The 27,779-nt window shown below is 39.6% G+C and overlaps 1 protein-coding gene across 3 annotated transcripts in view; it reads left to right on the top strand.

The window, feature by feature from the left end:
• The window catches only part of BMAL1 (basic helix-loop-helix ARNT like 1), a 56,270-nt gene that overhangs the window by 16,230 nt on the left and 12,261 nt on the right, over positions 1-27,779 (top strand). The window contains exons 2-12 of one of the 3 annotated variants that reach the window (XM_086614206.1): positions 10,802-10,924; positions 11,672-11,819; positions 14,848-14,868; positions 15,885-15,923; positions 16,264-16,305; positions 17,276-17,433; positions 21,574-21,653; positions 22,631-22,723; positions 23,644-23,761; positions 25,890-26,039; positions 27,347-27,593. In XM_086614206.1, the coding sequence (XP_086470332.1) occupies positions 11,680-11,819; positions 14,848-14,868; positions 15,885-15,923; positions 16,264-16,305; positions 17,276-17,433; positions 21,574-21,653; positions 22,631-22,723; positions 23,644-23,761; positions 25,890-26,039; positions 27,347-27,593 (1,088 nt within the window). In that variant the 5' untranslated portion in view covers positions 10,802-10,924; positions 11,672-11,679. Of the gene's footprint in view, positions 1-10,801; positions 10,925-11,671; positions 11,820-14,847; positions 14,869-15,884; positions 15,924-16,263; positions 16,306-17,275; positions 17,434-21,573; positions 21,654-22,630; positions 22,724-23,643; positions 23,762-25,889; positions 26,040-27,346; positions 27,594-27,779 lie in introns of those variants that run through there. The other 2 variants (XM_086614207.1, XM_086614208.1) reach the window with 2 other exon arrangements.

The raw sequence follows: 27,779 nt of genomic DNA, 5'->3' as shown, positions 1-27,779 counted from the left end.
AAGGAAAACATGCAAGTGCTACATTGTCACAGTGTCTCAGTTTTTGCTAGTTTGATTTGGATTTAACTGGCAAATAATGTGACTTCAGGAAACCAAACTGCTAACCTTATTTATGTTAGTGTTTATTGTTGCTCCACATATATCAAAGAGACTCCAGGAGCAGAGACAAGTAGCTGAGGTTTTTTGCATGAGTGTGTGTGGGAAGGGGTTATCTTAAATCTGGAAGGTTGTAAATAATTCAAAGTTGTAAATTTCTCCATTTCCACACATAAACTTTGTTAATTTAACACATACAATAGCTATGCCATCATTGTATGTTCTTCTGCAGCTTTTTTTAGCAGACTATCTACTCATATATTTAACAAAAAGCTGTGATGCTTTCTTATCCAAAAACCAGTGGTATAGTGGGAGAGCAAAAATGAAGTTGAGCCTCTAATACAGTACTGAGATAGTACCGCAGGAAGAAATATTGTTGTTCACATGGATGTGATGCATATGTGTTTGACAGCTGATTTTGTGTAAAGTTAAGTGAAAAAGAGCTTTTAAGAAACCAGTGGGAAAAATGAACCTGTCAGGGATCTGTGTGCTAGAGGATACAGTAGAGAGGTAGCTGAATGCGGAATACCCCAGCTTGGTTTCAGGCAGGCTGAGAATATATTCCTTTTCCAAAGGCTTACTTTAGGATCAAAGGGGAACTGACAGCCTGTCAACTTTTCTTTGTCAGGCCAACAGAGTGCCGAGAGCAGGGACAGCTTCTTCCAGCCAGAGATGGAATTTAGCAGGACCAGAGGGAGTGTGCAAAAACTGGAACTGAAAGTATAAGGTATAACTGTAACCACCTGTGTCTACGTTCCTTTTTGTGATATGTTTGCCCTTTTGTTTCTATGCTTTGTTCCCTGAAGATATAAGCTCTTTAGTTGTAATTTGTTTGGCAATAGATCTCTGAATGAAAGGTCTCACACGTGCCAAATACGTTTGGGTTTGTTGTAGTAATAATGTGACTGGAAAACAGAATCAACTGTATGCAGCATCTCTGACAGTATTTGCATCAGGTGATTCAATCCAAAGGACAATGCAAGAAACTAGGTTCGTCATCTTACTAAACATACTTCAGAAACTGTAGGAAGTGTGTAGTGGTTCAACCTATTAAACTGAAAATAGCTAACATCCCTGGATGCATAAACTTTAAAAGCCAAGTGAGGAAATACTACTTGGGTAGTATTAGTCATGCCAGAGCTTGAATGTGTTGTCTGGTTTTGATGCCTACAATACTCTAGTATGAGAAGGGGACAAGAAAATAAAAACCTGACGAAAGCACAGAAGGACTTGGTGACTGGAAGCTGGAGTAACTAATGGAGTACTAAAATAGCGCTTTGACAGTGAGAAGAGTGGATTGAATTAAAGCTTGTTCTCACTTGAAGTCTTCAAATCAAGACATCTTATTGGAAATTACATTAAAGCACAAGCAGTAGTTATAAACTTGAGGAAGAAATCCTAGAATGAGTTCCATAGTGTGCCGAATTACTGATCAGACTGGGTAAGTCTTAGAGTGGGGTCTGACATACAGCTCCTACCTTTGAAGTAAAGGAGAAAGTGTTTTTTGCTAGGCCGGCATTTCGTATGGATACCTTTTAGAAGACACATTTCTTAGAATTTCTTGTGAGAGGATTTTGCCTTCTTGCCATTGAAAGACAACTTTGGAGACTGTGAAGTACAGGAAGAATATTTGCCAAATTGTCGAGGAAGCTTTTCTGTATCCTTTAACTTCTTTGCCTTTAACTGCATGAAACTTAGCTTGTTCAGTTTTCGTGATTGAAGGGTGAAGATATCCTTAAAACTTGTATCTAAAGCATCTTGTCTGCTATAAACTAGTGCTCATGTTTAGGAGTCAGATGAAATCTTGGAACAGAAAGCTGCGTCTTTCGGACTGCAAGTGCAAGAAGATATCCACAGTTGTGAACTAAAGATGTACTGATTTGTAAATTCTCACTGCTTACGTGAACATGAGTGAGTTAAGTAGCTTACCTACTTGTTATCTTGTATGCTTCCGCTGCTCTGGAAATGTCAGTCCAGGTTGTGAACAGTCCTCTTAAGGAAAAATTTCTGATTTTCTAAAAATTTTTGCTTTGAAGTTGACTCTACAGTGCAGCACAAGATAAGACATCTTATTTTGTTGACAGATCAGAAGCAATGTGTACAACTTGGAAGACTTCACAGAACCACCGCTGGCTCAATTCAGAGGGTTTTTGTTGCTTTGAGGTTTTATTTTGGTTTAAGGTTGCTGATCAAAGCACACTGGAAGTACATAAGTTACTAAAGAAGTCAGCAATAACTTTGATTAGATTTTAGTTTAAGCATATTAATGCTGGATAATTGATTTACTCACATGGTAGGATGGATTTCCCTCTGTCTTTCACTCCTTCAACCCCCACCCCTCCTCCAAATCCCTTGGATGGCTTAGGGTTGATGAACAAGGATTGCATTCAATGGTTATGAAACAGTACATCCGTCACACGTTGAAGGCTGGACCTGGCTTGGAAACTCAGTTTGAGAACTTCAACTAAGTTTATATTTCAGTAATTGAGGGAGTAGATTTTTTTTTGTTTGTTTTACTTTTAACTCTATGTGGGTCTGTTGTTACTAAAAGAATAATTGATTTTGGTGTTTAATGAGTAGAATTAGATATCTGGCCCAAAGGACTTAAAGTTTCGGTTGTCTATTAATTTTAAGTCTTCCCCCTCGCCCTCAATGTTGAAAATATAATACTCTTTTCCTTCCCACACATGCACAAAGTCTTCTGAAGGATTGGAATAAATTAATATTAAATACTACATCTTAACATAGATTTTGTGGACTTACTTTCCCAGCATTAATATTGGTGGACCCTATTTTTAAATGTAAGATATAATTATTTTGTTCTATAACTTTGACTATAGAAATTCTGGGTTGCTGTACTGAACAAAATATCTGTAGCATTGTCTTAAAGTAAGTTGGTTTGGGGTTTGTGTTTTTTCTGTAAATAATTAAAACACTTATATTGAGCTCAGTCCTTTTCCTACAAGCAGCTGTTCTCAGAATAACTGATTTTTATTGCATTTCAGTTGTATCCATTTCCAGTGAAATCAGACTGGATGGTTTTGATTAGCAGGACCTGTTGAAATAAGACATCCAAAGGCATGAAGGAGTGTAAATTCTTAGTGTAATTTTTCTTACTCATTGTAGATTGTCTGTTATCTTACAGATTTTGCATGACAGCTATACCTTTTTGTAAAAACGTCCTTAGAATAGCCATCATCTTGACATTTGAGATGAAATCTGAAAATATGTTCCTAGAATACCTGTGGGGATCTCAGTGTGTCTGGAAAATGTCATAAGGCACCTAGTAAAACGTTTGCACAGCTCTGAGGCAGAATTCACTGGTCCCTGCTCAAAGTAGAGACGTGAACTGGTTACTTTCATTCTGGCCAACTGCTTAGAAATTACTTCAGTACTGGTATAGTTACACCCAGTATCTAGTGATGTGAGGACAAGTATTTGTTGCTTCCAGAAGCCTGTAGAGAGGCTATAGTTTGCTTCACGTGTAGGTGACAGCCGTGTTTGGTAGGCATGCTGCAGAAATCCCTTGAAACCTGGTCTTCCAAGAAAGACAGGTTCATTTTGTTTTCCCTGAGGAAGCAGTTTCTGGAAATCTAAGGAGTACGTGTACTTGAGGATTGATTATTGAAGCAGGTGAAGTTCCTTTGGTAACAGCAGCATGTTAGTACTGATTTCCAAGTGTGTGCATCACCACCTTTTCACAAGGGCTTGATTAGCTCTCTTGTGATGTTTGCTTTTGATGACTGCCCAAAACAAAATACCTGAATAGGCCAACATAAGCTTACTTCAAAGAATAGGAGCTCAAAGGGTCTAATCTTGGCTGACGAGAAGCTTATAGTAGATCAAGCTTTAAATAATGGTTGCAAACTAGCAGGCTTTGTTGAAACACTCTTTTAGCTGGAATTCACTGAATAGGTAGAGAGACAAATGGTCTTGAGACGAGAGAGGAAGTGAAATCTCCTGTGTCTGATAATCAGCCAGTTAGTCAGGATACTGCTTCTCCAGATGCAGTGGCTGTTCTATAGAATTATATGCTAGACTTTTAGCTATATCACTAGAGGTATGTACCAGTCCCCTACTAGGGAGGGAAATAGTTCATCCATTGTGCAGACAGACCGCTTTTGATCTAAACATGTTTGATTCCTGGAAGTGGTATAGGTTGGCTTTGGTTTTGTTCCAGTTTCCATTTTCTGCTGTGAAGATGGTGCCTATCTCCATCTGTAACGCCTTCCCATGGGAGTGCACCAGTCTTGAAGCAAACGTTTATCTGCCTCACTGAGAGAAGAACGTGAACTAGGATTTTTGAGAGCTGTTAAATCTGTTTGGTTCTCTTTTGAGAACCAGCCTCTTTTCCTTTCTTTCCATGCTGTCTGAAGCTTCATGCTTAGAGACGCAGACAATACGTAACAGGAAGGAGTGACTGATACACCACGTGGGTGCTAGCAATCAGAGGGATCTCGACAGGCCAGAGAAAAGAGTCGACAAGAACCTTATAAAGAACCTTACAAAGTTCAGCAAAGGGAATTGCTGAGTTCTGCACCTGGAGAGGAAAAACCCCATGCCCCAGTACCCCGTGAGGGACTGACTAGCTGGAAAACAGCTTGGAAGAAAAGATCTTGGGGGTCCATCAGCCAGCAATGGTGCTCTTGCAGTAAAGGTGGCCAACAACCTCCTGGGTTGCATTAGGAGTCGTGTTGCCAGCAGGCTGAGGGAAGTGATTCTTCCCCTTTACTGGGCACTGGTGATACACTTCTGGGGTCCCAGGTCTAATTCTGAGCTCCCAGGGCAAGAGAAAGTTACTTTAGTTACTGCTTATTCTCGGTTTTGGAGCAACAGAGAAGTCCTTTAAGTAGCTGGAAGTGAAAGTTGCAAGTACTTCCCCTTTTAAGCAAGGAGAGATGGGGTCTGATGCCCCTCTTGAACTGGAAGTCTTAAGCACTCTATGAACAAGATAAAATTCAGAATATTGTCCTGTGGCTCCATTACCACTATGACAGTCTAGAAAACTCCTGCAGGGTGATGCTGTGATGTGACTCATTCGATCTTTTCTCGGAAACGCTAGTGATGAACAGACCTGTTTTCAGTGGAGGGGAGTGCATGTGGACAGTATATTGATCTACTGAGAAACTGCCTTTACATTAACTTCCTAGAGCTGAAAGATGTTCTTTGTGCCTGTGGAGTTTTTCTTCAGTTTACTGGAGACTTTTTTTTCCCCAAGTGATTCATCCTGTATCTTTGTGGCTGGTTTAAATTCATGGGATGCTTCCCTCTAGCCTGCTGCTATTTCCTTAGGAAAGATGTGGAGCAGCTGTTGGAACAAGTCAGTCTCTCATGCAGCTGAAGGCTGTGCCTCTGCCTTATGTGGAGCAGGGGCTGCTTGTGCAGCCCGTGCCAGGAGGGGCTGGGTAGCAGCAGCTGCTAACAGGAGAGGTCCAGGAGGCTGTTGGATCACTGCTGCTCTGTGCGTGTGGTTACGGAAGGGTCGAGACATGAGCTACTAATGTCGCTAAGAGCTTGAGTCAGGAAGAGTTTCAAATCTCAAATGTGGATTGGAGGCTGCCAGGATTGGTGAACATGCTCATGAGTGAGTGGTAAAAGGATGACCTCAGCAAGCAAACCAGGGGAAAATCACTTCTTTGCTTCAGAGGGTGTGGTGAGATGCAGCTGCATATGAGAGGAAGCCACAGGGCTTTTTATCTCCTGAGAGTACAGAGCGTTCTTGCAAATAATATTGGGGAGTTCAAGGAATACAAATGTGCTATTAAAACAAAACAGTATCTGTATGTTGGGCAAATATGAAGTATTCTGACAGCTGCTCCGTAAGCACTGAAGGAAAAGGAAAATACCACTGCTTTAGTTCCTTTGAAGTCTTTACTTTCCTTTCATTCCTACAGAGTATTTTATAATGAAGCCTCTGATGTAGGAACTGCTTGTTACTTGCAGCAGCCATGCCCATGTGTGCCAGTGTGCATCTTGAAATCGTCACAGGGATGTTTGCAGTCCTTGTGCTGCTGAGCAGAAATCTCCCACCATTTCGGAGCGTGCATGCATCTGGAGCATACTCACATCTGTAACAGTTCTTGAAGAAATACAGATAGTGAAGATAAATAATGCTGTTCTGTTTCTTGCTAGTTTGTACCGTGACAGTTAACTTCGGAGATGGAATATTGCCGTGAAGGGAAGTAGACAATTTCCCTTCTGTAGCTGTTTTTGGTTCAGTTGTTACGCATAGGGGCAATGAGTATCTTCTCGATTACTTCTGAAGGAAACCACACCATGGTTTTCCTCTGCCATTGCGAAATAGTGCTTTTAAGATATGAGACACTTGTGATTCATAAAGTTACGAATTGCGTTTCTTTTAGAATAAATACATGTGTATGTTGGAGATAGATGACTCTTGCCTAGGGGTAACTGAAACTAGTGATGCTTGTATAAAGAGGTCTTGACTCCCAGATGGGTGCTTGGCAGACGTAGTTGACCTACTTTAGCTCTGACCTTGATTTGCTCAGAGGTGTTTATGTACTCGTGATCAGCTTTGCTGCGTGATTAAGCTAGTCACGTGTCATCTAACTTTTTTTTTTTTGAGAGATGAACAGTAAGATTTGTTTTCACTGTCTTATTAGCCTTGTTACAGGGGGTTGGAGAACAATTGAATGCCAAGAAGGGGAATCCTGAAGAAAGTAGTCCCAAACAGGCCGTAGAAAGACACTGTCATGTGATGCAATGACAAAATACCATTTGATTCTCATCTACAGTAGAATTTAATCAGGAATTGGACTACATGGCATTTTTTCAAGTAGGTTCTTGAAGTACTCTGGCAACAGGCTGGGCATCATAAATAGAAGATTTGAACTTTGCTTATATATATGGGTAACTTTTGTGTTCCTTCTCATAGAGGATTTTCAGCTATTGAACAAATAGCAGCTGGAGGCTGAAAAGATAGTAAAATATTCGATTTTTCATAATTTTAAGAAAGTCTTGCAACAAAACATTTCTCTGAACTCTTCACTGTTTATTAGAGTGCAGCATGCTGATTTTTGCTGTGATCATTGGGTTGACGTTTTCTTAACTTTAAACCTCATTTCAAGAGACATGAGTGATTCATAACTCCTGTAATGCTAAAATGTAGGACTGATTGTTAGAACTGGGATGAGCATTTGAGACATGGTAGAGAAAGGACTGACTTGAAAAGAAATTGAGAATTCTGGGTTTTATGTAATTTTGTTCTGCTTAAATGGTCAAGACACTTAAGATAGCTTCTTTGAAACTATTAGATGCTTGGTTATAATTTAAAATAGCAACACAGTTGAATAGATACTTGATTTCAAGAATTTTTGTATAAAACTGCTTGGAAATTTTTGTTTTGAGATGAACAACAAAGTTGTGTGGGTTTTGGGGTTTTTTTTTTTGGAGTGGTTTTTTTTTTGGTTTTGCTTTAAAGCACACCAGTTACTTGTGCAGTGTTCTGATGATTAAGCTAAAATGCTGACTGTTGGAGGTGTTCTTAAAAGGAAAGGACTGTGTTAAACTTCATCTCCTTTATTTTTTTTTCTTTTCCCATTTTTTCCTTTTTAATTCCAGCCTTCTGTCTGAGGTAATCATAAGTGATCCATGAAATTATATTAAGCAGTAAAATGTGAGTTCAACAAGTACACTTGCATATAGAGGTGTTCAGGAACTTTGGAAGTTAATTGTGGATGATAGGCCAGAAATTTTAGAAACTACTTGTTTCTAGTATGTGCATTATACAGTGCTTGGGTTTTATATTAGGTTCCAAGACTGAATCATGGATGCACATTAATTGGACAGCATAAAAAAGAGACATAGTAGGTAGTTTGGTGTGACAGTACTTTTATGACTGGATTCATAGGGCTTAGCCACAGGACACAATAAGTTTAGCTATAACTAACTTCTGCACAGGTTGGACTTGTGCAAAGCATTTGACACTGTCCCACATAACATCCTTGTCTCTGAACTGGAGAGACATGGATTTGATGGATGGACCACTCAGTGGATAAGGAATTAGCTATGGTTGCTCTCAGAGAGTTGCAGTCAACGGCTCGATGTCCAAGTGGAGGCCAGTGACGAGTGGTGTTCCTCAGGGGTTTGTATTGGCACTGGTGATGTTTAACATCTTTGTCGGTGACATGGACAGTGGGATTGAGTGCATCCTCAGCATGTTTGCTGATGACACCAAGCTGTATGGTGTGGTTGACATGCTGGAGGGAAGGGATGCCATCCAGAGGGACCTTAGCAGGCTTGAGCGGTGGGCCCCTGCGAACCGCATAAAGTTCAACAAGGCCAAGTGCAAGGTCCTGCACGTGGGTCGGGGCAATCCCAAGCACAAGTACAGGCTGGACGGAGAATGGATTGAGAGCAGCCCTGAGGAAAAGGACTTGGGAGTGCTGGTGGATGAGAAGCTCAACATGAGCCGGTGATGTGTGCTGGCAGCCCAGAAAGCCAACCGTATCCTTGGCCGCATCAAAAGAAGCGTGGCCAGCAGGTCGAGGGAGGTCATTCTGCCCCTCTGCTCTTGTTAGACCCCACCTGTAGTAGTGCGTTCAGCTCTGGGGCCCCCAGCATAAGAAGCGCATGGACCTGTTGGAACAGGTCCAGAGGAGGGCCATGAAGATGATCTGAGGGCTGGAGCATCTCTCCTATGAAGACAGGCTGAGAGAGTTAGAGTTGTTCAGCCTGGAGAAGAGAAGGCTTCAGGGAGACCTTCTAGCAGCCTTGCAGTACTTAAAGAGGGCCTACAAGAAGGCTGGCAAGGGACTTTTTACAAGGGCGTGTAGTCATAGGAGGAGTAATGGCTTTAAACTGGAAGAGGGTAGATTTAGATTGAATATAAGGAGGAAATTCTTCACTCTGAGGGTGGTGAGGCACTGGAGCAGGTTGCCCAGAGAAACTGACTGCCGCATCCCTGGCAGTGTTCAAGGCCAGGCTGGATGAGGCTTTGGGCAACCTTGTATAGTGGAGGGTTTCCCTGCCCATGGCAGGGGGATTGGAACTAGATGATCTTTAAGGTCCCTTCCAACGCAAAGCATTCTGTGATTCTATGAACTGAGGTTGAAGATACTGTTTTTTCATCTGGACCAAGCACAGAGAAATGGTCAGTGACTGTGGTGTAACTGGTGCTTTGTAATTTAAGCTGCAGCAACCTCATAAACCGCAGTAATATAATTGATTTTATAGTTGTTGGACCTCTCTGTGTAAGAGTGACAAAGCAGGCAATTAGAAAAAGGCTGTTGTAGGAAGTAAGGCCTGATCTACCTGTAACTGTATTCGTGTGAATGAAAGCTTTTAAAATAAACTGTGGTTATGAATTCAACGTCAACTTATAATTTTACTTAAGTTTGTGCTAATTTTAGCTTTTGCCAGTGACCTTCTGGTGTCAGTTGGCCTCCTAACTTGCCTGTACCAGTATGTCCATGCATTTGCAAATACCCAACTTCCTTTTTAATTTTTGAGAGTTGACCACAGAGAAGTTGTTGGGTGAGATGGACAATGGGTCCTCAGCAGCAATTTGAAAACTCTGCTTTTAGACCAATAGTCATCTTCTGTTCACAAGCTGGTCATATTAAGGCAGTGACTTGCCTGACCTTAGATTTAAGACCTGTGATCTTGACTCTTATTACCTTAAGAGGACCAGCGATTTAGATAATTTAAACTTGTAAAATGAATTTGAATTTGCTATTCTGGCAGAGGTGAAGAAAATGATACCATTGACTTTATATTTTGTGAGGCTTCTGTTGGCTTATAACTCCTGGCATGTCTATATATGCGATTCAGTAGAATTGGTTATTATATGGTCATGTTGACAGAATGCTGGTTGTTTGACTTGCAAACTTCTGAGAGTGTGATGGGAGCTTGCTGCTCTGTGTAATTGGGAAGTTCTGCTGTCATTGCAGGTTGGGAAGGCAGTCATAATGTTCCTAGATGCGTAAACCAGCAAACGGTGTATCCAAAAGACTTTCAAAGTTGCTTGCAAGAGGCAGACTTGAAACAGTTTTTAAGTCTTGCATAGTGAGTTTTGCTGAAACACTGACTTTGTGATGGAAATCTGGAAGGGAAGGACATCCACCTGCAGACCAGCCACTAAGTTTGCAGTACAGCTGGGAGACGCAGTTGAGGACTTGAGTTATAGTACAGGGTGTGGATTTTATTTAAAACTTGAAGGCTGAAGAATAGAACAATGTTTAACCTTTCCTTTTAAAATGCCAACTGCTATTCCAAGGGAAAATAAAAGGGTAAGCCAAATAAAATAAAAGATACAGCCCAAACTGTCTTACTGCTATGGCCGCCTTAAAAGTGAGGCAGCCAGGAGTGAAAGGGTAAGTCTGTCTTTTGCACTGTAATAGCAGTTTGACTCATTCTGGTAGCATCTGACAACAAGTGTGTTCACATCTGATCATGTTTTGTGAGTGGAGATGTTCTATGCAAAGACTGAAGAATGATCAACAGGACCCAAAAGGAAGTGATGCTGGAGGGATTCCTTCTGTTCCAAAGCTTAATCCATTGGAGACACACATCCCAACATCTCAGCCTTTTGATGATGGATAAAGCTTCTACACTTTACAAGGAAACTAAAATTCGATCCTTAAGTAGAAAACATCTATTTGCTATTTTAAACTGTGTCTAAAACAATTGTTTTAAACTTGTTTCGAAAGTGTTTTTTAAGCTTGCTGGTTTTCTTTCCATTCAGGTTTTGAAAGTACTTCACTAACAGAATATGAGGCATGGAAGGGTTTTAAGGTGATCTGCTGCTCCTGGCTGAGCGTCATCATCTTTCCCCAGGTGGATCTAGGATTTCAAGACAGGCTTTCAGGTAAAAACTCTTCTGCTTCACTGTTGATGCAATTTAATAATGAATAAGCTTTTCACAGGGTTTCTTCCAACAATATGATTATTTGCAGTCTAGAGGGTTAAAATGTGTGTATTTTGGATGAAAAAGCTAATTAGATGCGTTTCTGCCTTTAACTAGTCTTCGTAGACCATCATTGGGTTATTAGCTTTTTATTTGTGGGGTCTGCTGTGGTGGAGGTGTTTATTTAACCTGATTTTCTATGGAAATCTTCTGAATTCTGGTCCATGAAATTCAGTGGAATTAGAACTCTCAAAGCTTATGAAGTTTGGTAATATGATCTTCAAATGGAGAGGCACTAAAACTGGTGTTCCCGGTCAGTGAAAGACAGACAGAAGTTACCCTTTATTTATGTTAGGTAGAAGCAGTTGGCTGGCCAGTTAACATAAGAGTAAACCTGGTTTAGTTAAATTAACGCTGACAGTTCTTTTAAAATAATTGCGTGAAGTAATGTGTTTTGAGGATGGTCATGATTTGTGTGCAATATTCAATACGCCAGTAACTGGAAAAGGAAAAATTGCCTATTTTCTGGTTTATGGCAAAAGGAAATAATGGAATTGTGATTTTTGTGGGTTTTAAGAATATGAAGTTTGAGATTTTGTGGTTTGGGTTAAAAATATGTAAGTTTCTCCTTTCATTAATGCAGTGTTTTTTTGATGGTGGTTTTTTGTTTTGTTTTGGGTTTGTTTTTTGTTTTTTTTTTAATGTTAGACAATCCAATGGCAGACCAAAGGATGGACATATCTTCTACAATTAGTGACTTTATGTCACCAGACCCTGCTGACTTGATCTCCAGTTCCCTTAGCACTTCAGGAATGGATTGTAATAGGAAAAGAAAGGGAAGCTCTACCGATTATCAGTAAGTTGAATTTCTCTTGATTTAACACTGCTGAAAAGAAGTTGTAACACAACAATACAGTGGGGGAGACAATGGAAATATTTATAGCAATTTTTAAATAACCTTTTCTTGACAACTGTCATACAGGTTTTAATAAAGAAAAAAGATACTATGCACTAAGAGGAAAGTTTATTATTTAATAATGAAAATAAAGCCTTCATCCCAGTGCAGCTAGAATTGAGGGCTATCAAATGGGGTAAGGCTGAGGAAAGAGACCTTTGGCTGATGAGAGGTGGAGAATACTGATGAAATGTACAGTGTGAAAGTTCATTATATTGACCGTTTACATAGGATGTAGAATGACTAGTGGGAGGAAAGATAATAAATTCATTAAAAAGCAGAAGCAAAACTGGGAATAGTTCCTTTTCTTTACCTATTTTTTTCTTTTTACTCACTTCCTTTTTGTGTGCTGCCAGCCTTTGCCTGATGAAGCTATTTTGGTCTCCTAGTTGAATATTAATCTGAGTAGTCTCTGGTTTGTGGCAGTAGATCTGCCTTTCATTTCATCTTTTGTTGGTCCGCAACTGTAGGCTATTATTCCTGACAAAATAAAAACTTGGTTTCTTCTGAATCAGCAGTAGAATGTGGTTATGTTTCAAGGAAGCTGCTTCTCTTCAAGGGAAGCTTGCTAGTAACAGTGCTCAGAAGTACTGTTCCAAGCCATAGCTTCTGTCTTGGGGCAGGTGTTTGAAATAGAAAGAAATCATACCAACTCTGCTTTAGCATAGTGAAGGTTGTAGTAAAGTTTGTCAGATTTCCAAATGTGTAATGTCTTCTGTGCTAGGTACACCAAGACCAACCTACTTTGAGTCACTGTGCAAACTTCTTACGCATTGTAACTCTACAAGCTCCAGCTGCAGGGTAACTTGTGAATGGGTCTTATCTATTATTAATAAGGCTACGTAGTCCATTTTTATGTAACAGCACAAATTTTATCATTGTGGCCCTTTGGATTGTTGGCAGTTCTTTTTACAGGGAAGAGGAGAATTTTTAATCCATTCTGAGCACAACAATTAAGAATTAGGTTCCCTGTGAGTAGGACTTCTTTTTAGGAGAACATATACACAAAACGTTAAGTACTGTTTAAAGGCCACAAACATAATGGCATATGTACCTTCTCTACTATGCATTCAGTCTTCCTGAAAACTACATGACTGCCTCTAGTTGAACTGACTACTACAAAATTCAGTGAACAGCTTCAATCTTACCAACTTCCTCTTCTCTAGAGAGGATTTCTCCATCTTTATTCTTCTGGGTAGGAAGCATTGCTCAAGTCCTCTTTTCCAAATGACAGCTTACTCTTGTAAGTTATAATTCTGCCCTTTAGGTTGTGTGTGCGTTTTATTAAATACGTGAAAACACTGTTTCCTTAAATCCTAAGTAAGATAAGTTTACAACAGCTGTTGTCATACCACGGTTCATGTTGTGTTGCAAAGGAAACAGCTAGTAAATATTCCTATTATTTTAAATTAGAACTTAAGGTAGACTTCCTTGATCCCTCCTTCTATATGTATGTATCAGTAAATGTTGTTCAGAAATGCGACTGTTCAGCTTTTGCTGCCTGTTAACAACTTATTCTTTTACATAAATAGTCTGAATGTCCAGTTTTATGCTTCATTTACTAGTGAAGTCAGGGAATAAGGAAGGAAAAACCTGACTGGTTTAGTATGGTTCTTCATTTGCCTCTCAGGTACAGGCAAGCATATTGATCAGATGTGCTTTCAGCTCTCCTCACCAGCTTTTATTCAATTCTTTCTCCTGCCATTCCTCCAGGAAAATTCCTATTCAGCCTATTGCTGTCACTTCAGCAAAGGTTATCTGTTCTCCACTACAGTCTGTTTTAGTCAAAAGCTGGAATCCAAGACTTCATGCACAGTTCTATAAACAGTTACTTTCTTTTCTTGGGAGTAGTGTTTTCGGTTGAAATAATACATGACAAGAAAACAAACTATCCTGAAGCACTTGTAACTTGCTTTGTACCTCTCTTTAGATTTTGCTTTCTGGGTTCTTTTCTAAGGCTAAAATGAATTTTGCTGCAACAAGTATCCTGTAGCTAAAGGTGGCATCACAAGTGGAAAACTAATGCCTCGTTTCTAAGTCCTGTTCTAGACCTGCTTGCTATTTCTTTGTGAGCATCAGAAGTGCTTTGATCTTTGACTAAGACAGTAACTCATACGTGCAAATTGAGAGATGAAGAAAAGCTTTAGCATTATTCAAACTTCTTTTAAAAACTAATCACAAAGATAATTGATGGAAGAGTGCAATGAATAATATATGAAAGACTACCATGTTTGTTTTTAAGAGGGCTATTGTCTGATGTTGAGCGGGAATATTTAGTGGCTAATACGAGAAGATCTTTCATAAGGATCTTATAAAACATAGCCTCTTAACATGTTAAAAGCTCAGTGGTGTTTCAGTTCACTTTACAGTCTTGAAGTGATGCCAGCAGTTAACTTGTGTGTAGAAATTCTGTTTAATTTCCTTATTATATGATAAAGTCTGTATAAAATTCAGAATAAGGACTTTAGTACTGCCTGAAAGAAAATGTTCATCTGTCCTGCTGGGCAGAAGGAAAAACTGAGAAACTTGGGATACTTTTTTTTATATATTTCTAGCCTTAGAGTCCTCTGAAATCCCATTTATCTAACTGCAAGGGCAACAAACATAAAGCACAGATCTTTCATTTCTGAAGATGAAAGAATATCTCAATCATTTGCATAACATAATTTAGGTTAGTTGTTTTACTAGTTTTTCACATTACATGTAATGAACTGTGCTATCTTTTCTCAAAAAGCAGAATTATTCTTTCAGAAAGTAGATTAATTTGAACAAGCTTGTCTCCTTAGAATAAGTTCTCTGCTATTGTCTTGTTTTCGCTGTGTTTTTCATTTCAAGTAGAATATAAATTAGCTTGAGAATTTCAACAGAAAATGTAAGACGGTATTGTTATTTCCTATATATGGTGTACTTTATTTTTCTTTCTTTTCAGACTTGATGGCTTTCCTTTTGAGTAAGTATAAGTATTTTAATAATCAGTTTCACTTGAAAAAGATTCTCAATGTTTTTCCTTGCCTTTCCCTCCCCTTTACCTAAAATGTGCTGGTAAAAATTAACCAGAATAAGCCAGGCCTAAGAGTGTCCATTTAAGCACAGTTGTGCAGATTTATATGTACCAAAGCATTCTCTTCCTAATTGTTTTGTCTAACAGTGCTGTAGTCTTAGGCATTCAGCCCTTTTCTCCTGGTACGGCTATGAAAACTTATGCTTTCCTCTACTTGTAACTTCTGTACATATAGTTAAGATAATAAAATGTAATAAGGGAGATGCTTTTTATTCTTCATGCCTCCTTCCTTACGTTTTTTTCATGTTAAGACAAAAGTGAGCCATATATCTACACGGAAAGTTATACTAATTTAAAATGCACCTAGTTAGTTTCATACAGTCTCTCACCTTGTCCATGTGTTTGGCCATTTCCAGCAGTTCATTGCTGTAGATTATTACCGTCTCTTACCCCAAAGTCAATTACTGTAAGGCAAACGAAAACGTAGAACATGCAGACATCTGCACAAAGTAATTCAGGGAAATGTGTGAATTTGATGCTAAGCGCTTTGATAACTGCCTCTGGTTGAACTCTAAACTATAGTAAATGCAAGTTAGCAGCCATATTTCTGATGAAGGTATGAAAAATAATCTGCTTTGATATGTCCTTTTTTTTCTCCTCTAGTTAACCGAAAAACACTTTTATAACAGATGATATCTTTGAACTGCAGCATGTTTTATTGTCAAACACATCAAACTGTGCCATTTTGTTAGCTCCCAGGGAGACGCAACCAATTTAAAAAAATGTTATATTACAAAACCCACACAACTTCTTTAGTCCTTCCACGTTCTCACTTTTATGTTCTTATTTTTGTATTTAGGATTTAAAGATGACAGGAATACTTTATTCTAATTTTATAGTAATGCAATAACAGTTTTGCTAATCCTGCTTAATTTGTGATACATTGCTTTATTTTATTTCTGCAGGGAAGGCATGGATACAGATAAAGATGACCAACATGGAAGGTACTATTGATACAGTCACTAGAATGTTAGTTCCACAGTACTGACATAGGCTCCTGTGTATAGATATCTGTTTTCAGTCTTACCGTGGTCAGGTGTCCTACGTTGTTTCTCTGGGACAAAGTCTTAAGATTGTTGAGCAATTAAAACAGAAAAACAAAAAAACTCTGCACTTTGAGCCACGGTATTATAAATAATGATATTTTCTGAAGAAAGGTTAAATAAATATTCACATTTTAGAAAAAAATTCTTTTAATGAGGACCAGTAGGTATGTACGATACATTATAAGAATTGTTTTCAGTGTTTTCAATGCTGTAACTTTGTGATACCATTTCCCAACAGATTGGAGTATACAGACCAACAAGGCAGAATAAAAAATGCAAGGTAATACTCTGAACAAATGCATTGAGAACAATTGATCTCTTGCCTTTTGCCATATGTGAAATATTTGCGTATGTTTCTTATCTTAAAAATATTTTTTTCTAGCTTTGACCTTCTCTTATTTTTATGCATCATTGCACTGTTAACATTTTTCATGTATAAACTGCATATATAGTTTTGTGAAAATGCTAACTTGGTAGGCAACTTGGTTTTAGTCACTTGTCTTAACATTGAAATTGAAGTCTGTATGTGTTTCTGATAGCATTACGTTTTTAATCTTGTTTCTTTCAAATTCAATAGTGGGTTGTAAATGTGTTAACAGTGACTCATCAATATGGGAAAATACATAACAAAAATAAAATAACTTAGTGTTTATCATCATTTTTCCTGGTTAGGAAGAGTTTAGTTCAGAGGTGTCTCAAATACTTCAAATGGAAAACTGTAGGATAAGTAGACTTATATTGCCACAGCAAAAGGTAGATTTAAGTACTTAGTATGTTCATATAGTATACTGATTACAAATTCTTAATTGAATGCTTTATTCAATATTTATATACACTGGAATTTGCTTATCTGTGACCTTTATGATTCCAGTTATGTTTCAGTGTATGTGCTAAGAACGAAGCGTTGTACAGCAGTAGAAATCGCTAGACAATTTTGGTCTGTTTAGTGGATTGTTTCGGAACTTAGGATTCGGTGTACTGTATGGCCAACATTATATGTGTTTTCTGGCAAATTAGAACCATGTGCTGCAGCCTTGCCAATTGGTTCCAACTGTTACTCACCCAAGTAATGAACACAAAATGTCTGAAGAATTCTGTATGTGGATGTGCTTTTCATGAGTATAAGAGGGTAACTTAATTATCAGGAGGAGATTATTTTTGTGTTTTTTCTTAAACTGGATTTGGAGATTTTTTAACATGATTTATTTTCTCATGCTGTTCTGTTTTTCCTCACCACTTTGCTTCTTTAGGGAGGCTCATAGTCAAATTGAAAAAAGGCGTAGAGATAAAATGAACAGTTTTATAGATGAACTGGCGTCTTTGGTACCAACGTGCAACGCCATGTCTCGGAAGCTAGATAAACTCACTGTATTGAGAATGGCTGTCCAGCATATGAAAACATTACGTGGTAAGTTGACTGGGGGTGAGGGGAGTGGGAGACAGGACAGGAGTGAAGGAGGATGGCAAAATAGGGTTTCCCCAAAGCCAGGCTTTTTCCTTCCCTTTGTTACTCTTTGCCAGAAAGGAGTAAGTTAATACATTTTGGGAGGACTTATCTCCTTTTTTTAGCATTTGATGCTGCACATTCCTTTATAGTTTACTGGTTGATGGTCCAATATCCTGATCTGACTGGGAAATTTGTGGGTGAGAAAAGAATAATTTTCCATCGTCTTGACCTGATTAATCACCATCACTAGATTCAACAAAAGCAAGGCAGCTGAAGCAGGTGAGGTGAGGGAACAAAGGGCTGAAATGGCAATGCACAGTTAAAGCTTGTGTAGCACTGGGCAGTGCTCTTAAGCAGGCAGTGTGTGAAACTCGTTGGATAGAGAGGTTAGATTTTAGGTGTAAGTATGTTCCTACAGAACTTCTGAGGTTTTGTGTTCATACCTTTATCTCTGTGTGAAAGAACAGAGAGTACTTTGAAAATTCAATTTTAGTTTTTTTAACCAGTTTGTGTTAGAAGCACCTGAAGGGAAACATGCAGCTTTGGAAGAGTTGGGATTGTTGCAAATTTCTGTGTGTCCTAGACCTTCATAATGTGATTCCTTTCTGAGGGGAACTGAGGGTCTGATATGCCAGACAGACCCTCCTCTTAGGGAAGTCTGCTGCCTCCCTGGAGCTCGAATTAAGGACATTGCTAGGAAACTTCCTAGCCTGGTACGGCCCTTGGTCTATGAAGCATTACTGCTCTTCCATGTGGGTGGTGGTGAAGCTGCAACATGTAGTCCAAAGGTGATCAGAAGAGACTTCAGGGCCCTGGGATGGTTGATACGGCAATCTAGAGCACAGGTTATCTTTTCCTCTCTCCTTCCAGTTGCGGGCAGCGACATTGGAAGAAACAGACGTGCCCAGTCTGTTAATACATGGCTCTGTGGCTGGTGTCACTGCTACAGTTTTGGATTTTTTGATAATGGGATGGCCTACATGGCACCAGGCTTGCTGGCACCAAGTGTGATTCACCTTTCTCAAAGGGGGACGAGAGTCTTCACACATCAGCTAGCGGGGCTCATTGACAGGGCTTTAAACTAGATATGACGGGGCAGGGGATAATATCAGGCTTGATCAAGACAAGCTAAGAGCAGCAGAAAGGAATTCCAGACACTCCAGCCAGTAAGTCAACTTCGTCGATGGCCCAACTGAAATGCCTCTATTCAAACGCATGTAGCATGGGGAATAAACTAGAGGAGTTAGAGGTGTGTGCACACCTGCAAGGTTATGATCTTATTGGCATCATGGAGACGTGGTGGGATGAATCCTATGACTGCAGCATTGGAATGGAAGGATACAGGCTCTTTAGCAGGGATAGGTGGGATAGACGAGGAGGAGGTGTTGCCCTCTATGTCAAAGACCAACTGAAGGGCATGGAGCTCTGCCTGGAGATGGATGAGGAGCTGACTGAGAGCTTATGGGTCAGGATTAAAGGGAGGGCAAGGACAGGTGACGTTACAGTGGTGATCTGCTACAGGCCACCTGACTAGGAAGCCTGAGCAGATGAGGCTCTGTAGACAGATAAGAGCAGCCTCACATTCACAAGCTGTGGTTGTCATGAGGGGCTGGTTACCCAGAATATGGAGAAGGCTGAGGTACTCAATGACATTTTTGCCTCAGTCTTCACTGGCAAGTGCTCTAGCTGCACCACCCAAGTCGCAGAAGTCAAAGGCAGGGACTGGAAGAATAAAGAACTGCCCACTGTAGGAGAAGATCAAGTCCAAGACCATCTAAGGAAGCTGAAGGTGCACAAGTCCATGGGACTTGATGAGATGCATCCACAGGTCCTGAGGGAACTGGCAGATGAAGCTGCTAAGCCACTGTCCATCATATTTGAGATGTTGTGGCACTCTGGTGAGGTTCCGACCAATTGGAAAAAGGGAAGCATAGCCCCCATCTTTAAAAAGAGAGGGGAAAAAAGGAAGACCTGGGGAACTACAGGCCAGTCAGTCTCACCTCTGTGCCTGGCAAGATCATGGAACAGATCCTGCTGGAAACTGTGCTAAGGCACATGGGGAAAAAAAGGAGGTGACTGATGAAAGACAGCATGGCTTCACTAAGGGCAAATCATGCCTGACAAATTTGTTGGCCTTCTATGATGGGGTTACAGCATTGGTGGATAAGGGAAGAGCAACTGGCATCATCTACCTGGACTTGTCCAAAGCGTTTGACACTGTCCCACATAACATCCTTATCTCCATATTGGAGAGACATGGATTTGATGGATGGAGCACTCAGTGGATAAGGAATTGGCTGGATCGTCACGCTCAAAGAGTTGTGGTCAAGGGCTCAACGTCCAGGTGGAGACCGGTGACGAGTGGCATTCCTCAGGGGTCTGTATTGGGGCCAGTGCTATTTAACATCTTTGTCGGCAACATGGACAGTGGGATCGAGTGCATCCTCAGCAAGTTTGCTGATGACACCAAGCTGTGTGGTGTGGTCGACATGCTGAAGGGAAGGGATGCCATCCAGAGGGACCTTGGCAGGCTTGAGCGGTGGGCCCCTGCGAACCGCATGAAGTTCAAGAGGGCCAAGTGCAAGGTCCTGCACATGAGTCAGGGCGATCCCATGTGCAAAGCAGCTCTGAGAAGGATTTAGGGGGTTGATGGTTGATGAGAAGCTCAACATGAGCTGGTGATTCACACTGGCAGCCCGGAAAGCCATCCATATCCTGGGCTGCATCAAAAGAAGTCTGCCCAGCAGGTCAAGGGAGGGTGGTTGTGCCCCTTTGCTCTTGTGAGACCACACCTGCAGTACTGTGTTCAGCTCTGGGGCCCTCAACATAAGAACCTTTTGGAGCAGGTCTAGAGGAGGGCCACGAAGATGATCCAAGGGCTGGAACACCTCTCCTATGAAGACAGGCTGAGAGAGTTTGGATTGTTTAGCCTGGAGAAGAGAAGGCTCCAGGGAGATCTTCTAGCAGCCTTCCAGTACCTAAAGGGGGCCTACAAGAAAGCTGGAGAGGGACTTTTTACCAAGGGCATGTAGTCATAGGACAAGGAGTCATGGCTTTAAACTGAAAGAGGGTAGATTTCAATTATATCTAAGGAAGAAATTCTTCACTGTGAGAGTGGTGAGGCACTGGACCAGGTTGCCCAGAGAGGTTATGGCTGCCCCATCCCTGGAAGTGTTCAAGGCCAGGTTGGATGGGGCTTTGAGCAATCTGGTGTAGTGGAGGGTTGGAACTAGATGATCTGTAAGGTCCCTTCCAACCCTAACCATTCTGTGATTCTATGTAAGAATGAATTAGTGCTTGGGTACAATCATTGATAATGGTGAAAATTTAAGCCTTAAAGAAATGTGCCCCTGAGAAAAGATAGTAATACAGCTAATTTAAAGAGAGTCACTCTTCTAGTTGCTAGGAGACCTGGTGTCTTCCAATCACATTTATCCTACTGTTTTTGAAAGGTTTAACTTTTTCTGCCTCTGTCATTTGATTAGGTTAATACTTCATAACACTTCAGTGGTTACTAATTTGACTCTCTTTTATCTTTATGAAGGGAGTAGAATGAGAGGAATTACTTTTTAATAAATAGCTGCCTCATTTGTTGCTAATTTTGGGCTTTTGGCATTGTGAGATGTTATTGATATGTTTTTTGTCTTTGGCATGGAATGAGAGAACTGATTTGTTAAGTTCCTATGTGACAATTTGTTTACATGACCTTGTTATGTTTTACTGAATTATAAAGAGAAGAAATAGTTTGAAGGTTTTTATTCTTTAATCTCTTACTTTTCATTTCTAATTCTGAGAATAGAGCATAAATCAACCACAGCGTTTGGGTTAAAAAAATATGTCAAAGAACACTTTTATATCTCAGAAGGCATTTAATTTGCATTACTATGTAATGCAGTATTTGTGGTTTAGGAAAAAAGCATCATCTTTTTTTTGAGTTAATACCAACAGAGCTTATGTCGATAGTGAAACAAAACCAAAAAGCAACTTCCATTTTGAAGAACACCTGCAATGAATAGCAGCATAAGAAGGAGCCAAAGGAAAATTGCTCACTTAAGCATGTATTGTTCAGTTTGTGATATGGGCGTTGTTTGTTTTCTTTAGGTGCTACAAACCCATATACAGAAGCCAACTATAAACCTGCTTTTCTATCAGACGATGAATTAAAACATCTTATTCTCAGGGTATGTTTCAGCTTTTAATTAAGAGATATTAATGGCTGTGAATATAACTCTCCCAAAGCAAAGCACAAGATTTTTCTGCCTTGTATCTCATCTTAAGAATGTTCCAAATGTGGAGGATAATGAAGAAATCTGCAGGACTATTGCATGAAGTCAATGGGTTTTAACAATGACTAGCGTCTCTTAATTTAAGCAGATTTAAGAGGGAGATCTGAGGAAGCTCTCATATTTTGATGGTAACCATCAGAATCTTCAGTTATTTCATGGAATGAACCAAAATTACATAAATTGTTTTCTTGCAGACATTTTGCCATGGGCTACCTCGACATGATTTTCAGCATACAGTGGTATAACGAACAGCGTTTTTGAGGTTGCTGATGTAACACGGCTTAGTATGTTTGGCTGCTTGCTGTATACTTTTGTAGCGTGGAGAGTATATATCGTTTGTCAATAGTTAAGCTCTTCTAGTAGCTTGTGGAATTTGTGGAGCACTGCAGTGCCCAGATGCAGCGTATCCAGAGTTTAATTTCTGCAGCATTGTGACTCTAAAGCTGTTAAATTAGGGCCTAATCCTGCATGCTTGTATGTGACTGAAAAAGAGTACTATTGAAATGGGAACTACTTGCCTACAGGCACATAAATAAATATCCAGGTTAAGTTTGCTTTCTAAAAGAGGAACTATGGAATAAATAAGTTACAATAATACTTTAATTTGAAGGCATAATTAAATATAATAGTATTGGACAAGATATGTATTCTTTCTTCCCATAAAAGTGACTTTACATTCTGGGCATGCCCGGAACGATGCCAAAAATGTTTTCAGATGCAAAAATCTTTATCGTAATTTCGTATCTTGCCTGTTGACTCAGTTACCTCTAAAGCTTAAGACAGCTCTTCTAGTGTAGAAATTCTACTTTATAATGATGCAATGAGGATGTACAGCTTAGTAATTTACTTTTTTTTTTCTTTTGCCTAATTAGGCAGCAGACGGATTTCTTTTTGTTGTGGGCTGTGACAGAGGGAAGATACTGTTTGTTTCAGAATCTGTCTTCAAGATCCTCAACTACAGTCAGGTATTCTTTTCCATTTTAAGTAATGTTAGGCCTTAAAAGATTTGAAAGCTTTTTCATGATTATCCATTTATATGGAGGGGCATTTATGTGAATAGTCTGTCTTGAAAGCTGAGGTTTGTTGCAAAGAAAGAGCTTTTCTCTGCCACGTCATTAGAGCACATTGTTTTTGGTTTCCATTGAAACTAAGGAGGTGAAAAGGAACTAAATTTACTTCACTGATTGATGCATTCTGATCAGGGATTTACCCTCAGGCTTGTAAAAGCATTATCTAAGTGGGAGTGTAAGCAAATCTTGAAAAATCAGTCTGAGGTTGTTTCAATAGCTTTGCATGAATTTTTCAACTTACTTTTCTTTTGTCTGTTCTGGCTTTGCTAGCATACTCACTGATGGAAACTGGGAAGCAATTATACCAAAGCCATGTTTTTGATGTATGCTTAACGTGAGGCTTAACTTGCACCACACATTGTCTAAATAATATTCTTCATTCTTTTTCATCTGCCCTCCTTACCAAATTTAAAAACCGTATGAGCTTCAAAAGTTTTCCTAACCAGCTTCTAGTTAGGTATATACTAATTAGGTATTCATCATGTAAATATTCAAAGAGAACATTTGCTATTATTTTTTTTTTCTTTCAAATATGTAGCATACGAAGTGAGACTGAAGAGAAACATGACTACTTGGTGGTGGTGCATTAAGCATTCTATTTCTGCAAAACTCTTACTAAAAATAATGAAATCAATTACTACGTAATATAATCGTAACTTAAAAGTACAGAGAACATGCCTTACAGTAAATCCTGAATCTCAGATGTTTGTTATTCCTTGGTTAGACCTAAAAGAATTGTTTATAATATGTGCTAAAATTGAGAAAGTATCCTGAACAGTTATTTTACTTTTTGACTGAATATTCAATCTCTACAGAATGATTTGATTGGTCAAAGTTTATTTGATTACCTTCATCCTAAAGACATTGCCAAAGTGAAGGAGCAGCTCTCTTCTTCTGACACTGCGCCACGAGAAAGGCTTATAGATGCAAAAAGTAAGTACTACCACCTTTTGAAAAATAATCAAGTAGCCAGATTCAGTGCTTCTGAGTATTTGCCTGTGTCAAAAGTGTATCTGGGTGGAGGGTGCTGTTTGGGTTGGATGTCATGCCAAGGAAGTTTTAGCTTAACGATGAGGTTGGGGGGAAAAGTATGAAGCAGATACCTGAATGCACTGCAGTATAGATGCATCAGTTTAACTGGCTTCACCTGTGAGGTATCCTCTCTTTTCCAGGCATTAAAGGTTTAACTTTTCCTGTTAAAACATTTGAAGCATTTGTTCTAATCTGTCATTCTGAGTGTTCAGAATACACTCACTGTTGTTTTGGTAATCCTTAGCTGTCAGTCAAGCTAGAGGTTTCTATTTATTTATATATTTATACCTATTGCCACTCCTGTCAATGACCTAACCTTTCTCTCGTAAGGTTTTTAACCTGGTCCTTGGAATCATTTCATATTATGTCTCTTAGCTCTGTTCCACTCTGGTATTTTAAAGTAGTTCTGTATCTGCTGCTTTTGAGGTGAGTGGGTGTTTAATTCACTCTCAGAACAGGAGTCTGCATTGCTTAAGTAGAAGATGGTATCTTATAAATGCAGATTTACAGGTCATTAAGTCTCATGCTTGTCAGAAGCAGAAATCACTAGGATCCCATCTCAAAGAAGCCACCAGCTCAACTTCAGAAACTGAAGCTGAGAGAGATCATTCCAGGGCAGTGAGCCTAGAGGCTCCAGCTGGATCAGCCGAAGCTTTTCTGGCTCCTGGTTTTGTCTGGTTGTCAAGTATGTATATCTAGTGCTAGCTCCTTTTTCGTATGCCTCTGACAAAGCTAGGGCAAAAATAAATACTATGAATTACAGTCTTCCCATCTGCTATGATAGACTGGTAGAATTTCAACAACTCTCGTTCTTAAGAGTACTACTATGTATGTATTTATGTTGGCATGAGTGACTCAAGCACAGCTTGTACTCTCACCACTGAACAGCAGCTTTGAGTGTACGTGGTGCAGGACAGTCTGACCTCCTTGAAGTGACCTCGTTCGATCCTAATTTTAAGGGAGGCACACTTTACACTAAAACATTGGCATCATTGTTTTTCTCCTTGTGTTAAAAGCCTACAAGACCCTAGAAGTTTTTGTATGTGTTTATACATATCCTCATACAGAAATGGTTGAAGTGGATAGCAAGCTGTGGAAAAGTTGCTATGTGATTTAAATCCTCCGTCAGCTCTTGGAGCACTGTCCCCTGGAGCTCCAGCTGCATCACTGGCATTGCTGATACCTGGTGCATGCCAGGCATCCTCCTGGAGCCCCGTTTGTACCAGTGCTCTGCTGTTGGCTCCCAGAGTTGATGTGTGTTTTGGTACTGTGTTTCTCCAGTTGCTTTCCACAGAAAAGAATCCAGGAATCTCTTGCAAGAATATGGTAAAGGTCAGGACTTATCGTTAGGGCATGTTCATATGCACTTAGTTCTTTGAGGCGAGAGACTTCTTACACGTAACTGGAGATTTGGGGGATTTGCAGTCTCTATGTAGGTCACGGCTACCTTTTTTCCCCTTTCCATCAGAACAATTTAAAAAACTAACATTTAGGAGCCCAACAGTTGAGGTGGGCCTGGACTGTCACTGGGCCTCTTCTGCTCTATGCGTGCATATGTGCTCTCTGCGTGGGTGTGGTGATAGAAAAGTCTTCCAGTCTGAAGGGTCATGGGCCTATTGAATGACTCTGCGTATGAAGTACTGCTCTGGTTATGGGTAAATAATCTCTGTTTTTAATCAGTTGATTAGTGTTCAGAGAAATCACAATATTTATTGTAAGACTTGTGTGAATTTTTACAATCTCTTGCTAATCTTTGCATTTAGAACCCTGTGTTCTCAGGCTTGTGTCAATGTTTTCACGCTAGAAAGCGTAATCAGAAATTCCAATGTTGATATGGTCCAGCACGTATTCACTTACCTGAAAAACTCAAAAATAGGACTTCTGCTTCTGAAGAAGGATATAAAAGGCCTTCTGTGCAAGTCCTGGCAAAGCTGAAATATCGTACAGTTGGGTTGTATGATGTAATCATTTGCATGGTTAACTTTTTACGTGACAAAGAAGGCTTCCTCACTTCCTCTGTTTGCTACAGCTGGACTCCCAGTTAAAACTGATATAACACCTGGGCCATCAAGACTATGTTCTGGAGCAAGACGGTCCTTCTTTTGTAGGATGAAGTGCAATAGACCTTCAGTGAAAGTAGAAGACAAAGATTTTCCTTCAACCTGTTCAAAGAAGAAAGGTAACAATTATGCATTTTATTACCAAATGTAATGGCTGTCAGGCTGCTTTTTTTTAAACAGTTGCTTATTTGCAGTTGTTAAATTTTTTACATTTATTGAACACTGTCAGTGTTTCTTATTAAGATACTAAACTATGTCTAGATCTGTTACTACTTCATACTTCCTCCTCCACCTCCTTGCCTCACCCCCCCGCCCCCATAGTAGCTCTTACACACTATATTAGCATATAAAGCTAAATTCTCCTCTCTACTTTCTTGAAGTTTTTGCAGGCAGTTTGTGCTGACAGTTCTGAAGTGGTTATTGCATCTTCTTCAAACATTGATCATATCACATTCAGTCTTGACCTTCTAGCCAATGTCTTCAACAAAGGGGAGCTGTTACCTGTTCTGTTTCTCTGCTCCATATTTTAAAAGTGATATTTGGATGGAGATTGAACTTAAAAAAATGAGTTTATTCTGAATTCATCTGTGGTTTTGGTACATTCCGAGTACTAGAAACATGGCATTTCTACACCAGAAGTATTTGATTATAATATTATCAAAGTTGGTAATGTTTTTTCCTGTACAAGGTATTATTCTAGACATGTTGGTTTATCTCTGGATGTGACAGCTGTCCCAAGTACTTCCTACTAGGTTCAGACACAGCTTCAACCTTGGATTGTGCTTTAGCGCTCATCCCTGAGGAAACCAGTTTGTGCAGTTAGGCATAAGCCTTTTATTCTGCCTCTCTAGGGAAGTCTAATTTCTTGCAGTTTTGAGGCCTGCTCGGTGCTGAGGAATACAAGTTCTCCTTTCAAATACTCACAGTGTTACTTGTCATTGTGTGAATCTTCATCCTCACCCCTATGTACAGCTATCCCCTGCACACCTCGAACAGTGTATATTCTGCCAAACAAACTGTTCCTGTCTTCTGTAGGAGCCTTGTGTTAAGTTGAAAAAGGCATCTTATTTATTAATATACTAATTTCTTCAAACCATCCTTTAGATTATTTGCGTGCTTTGCTGAAGTAATAAAACGTGGTGCAATTTCTACTTAAAGACTATCAAAAGCAACCTTGGTCTGAACTATGTGGTGTTTCAGCATAAACAATGGTTTTGCAGAGATAAATTGTTTATTGAATTATCTCAGATTAGCTGCATTGAAGAAGGAGTACTGAAAAATTCCTTAGTGAGCAGGATCCCACATTTCCTGGATAAGAGAGGAGATGCATTATTATCAGAAATGAGCTGAAGTTCTCAAAAGCGATATCCGTGACCTAACTGCTTTTTTTGGTTTTTGTTTCTTTTTTTTTTTTTTCTTTTTACAGCAGACCGCAAAAGCTTTTGCACTATTCATAGTACAGGATATTTAAAAAGCTGGCCGCCGACAAAAATGGGACTAGATGAAGATAATGAACCAGATAACGAGGGTTGTAATTTAAGCTGTCTTGTTGCAATTGGACGGCTGCATCCTCATGTAGTACCACAGCCAGTCAACGGTGAGATCAGGGTGAAACCTACAGAGTATGTTTCTCGACATGCAATAGATGGGAAATTTGTTTTTGTAGATCAGAGGTAAGAACACTTGTAATAACTTCCACAGTAAGTCACTATCCAACACTGCTCTACTGACAGCTTTCCTTAAAGCAGTGTAAATACTAGTAAAAAAAAAAATGACTGTTGCTTTCAGCTTTTTACTAAATCCGGGTTGCAAGTTATTTTGGTTTTTGAGACCCAGGTTGAAGCTATTACTGTGTATTT

This window comes from Tauraco erythrolophus, chromosome 6 (genome assembly GCF_009769465.1).
Source record: "Tauraco erythrolophus isolate bTauEry1 chromosome 6, bTauEry1.pri, whole genome shotgun sequence".
Lineage (NCBI taxonomy): Eukaryota > Metazoa > Chordata > Aves > Musophagiformes > Musophagidae > Tauraco > Tauraco erythrolophus.
Note: the sequence above shows the minus strand (reverse complement) of the source record. Positions and strands in the feature narration are given on the sequence as shown.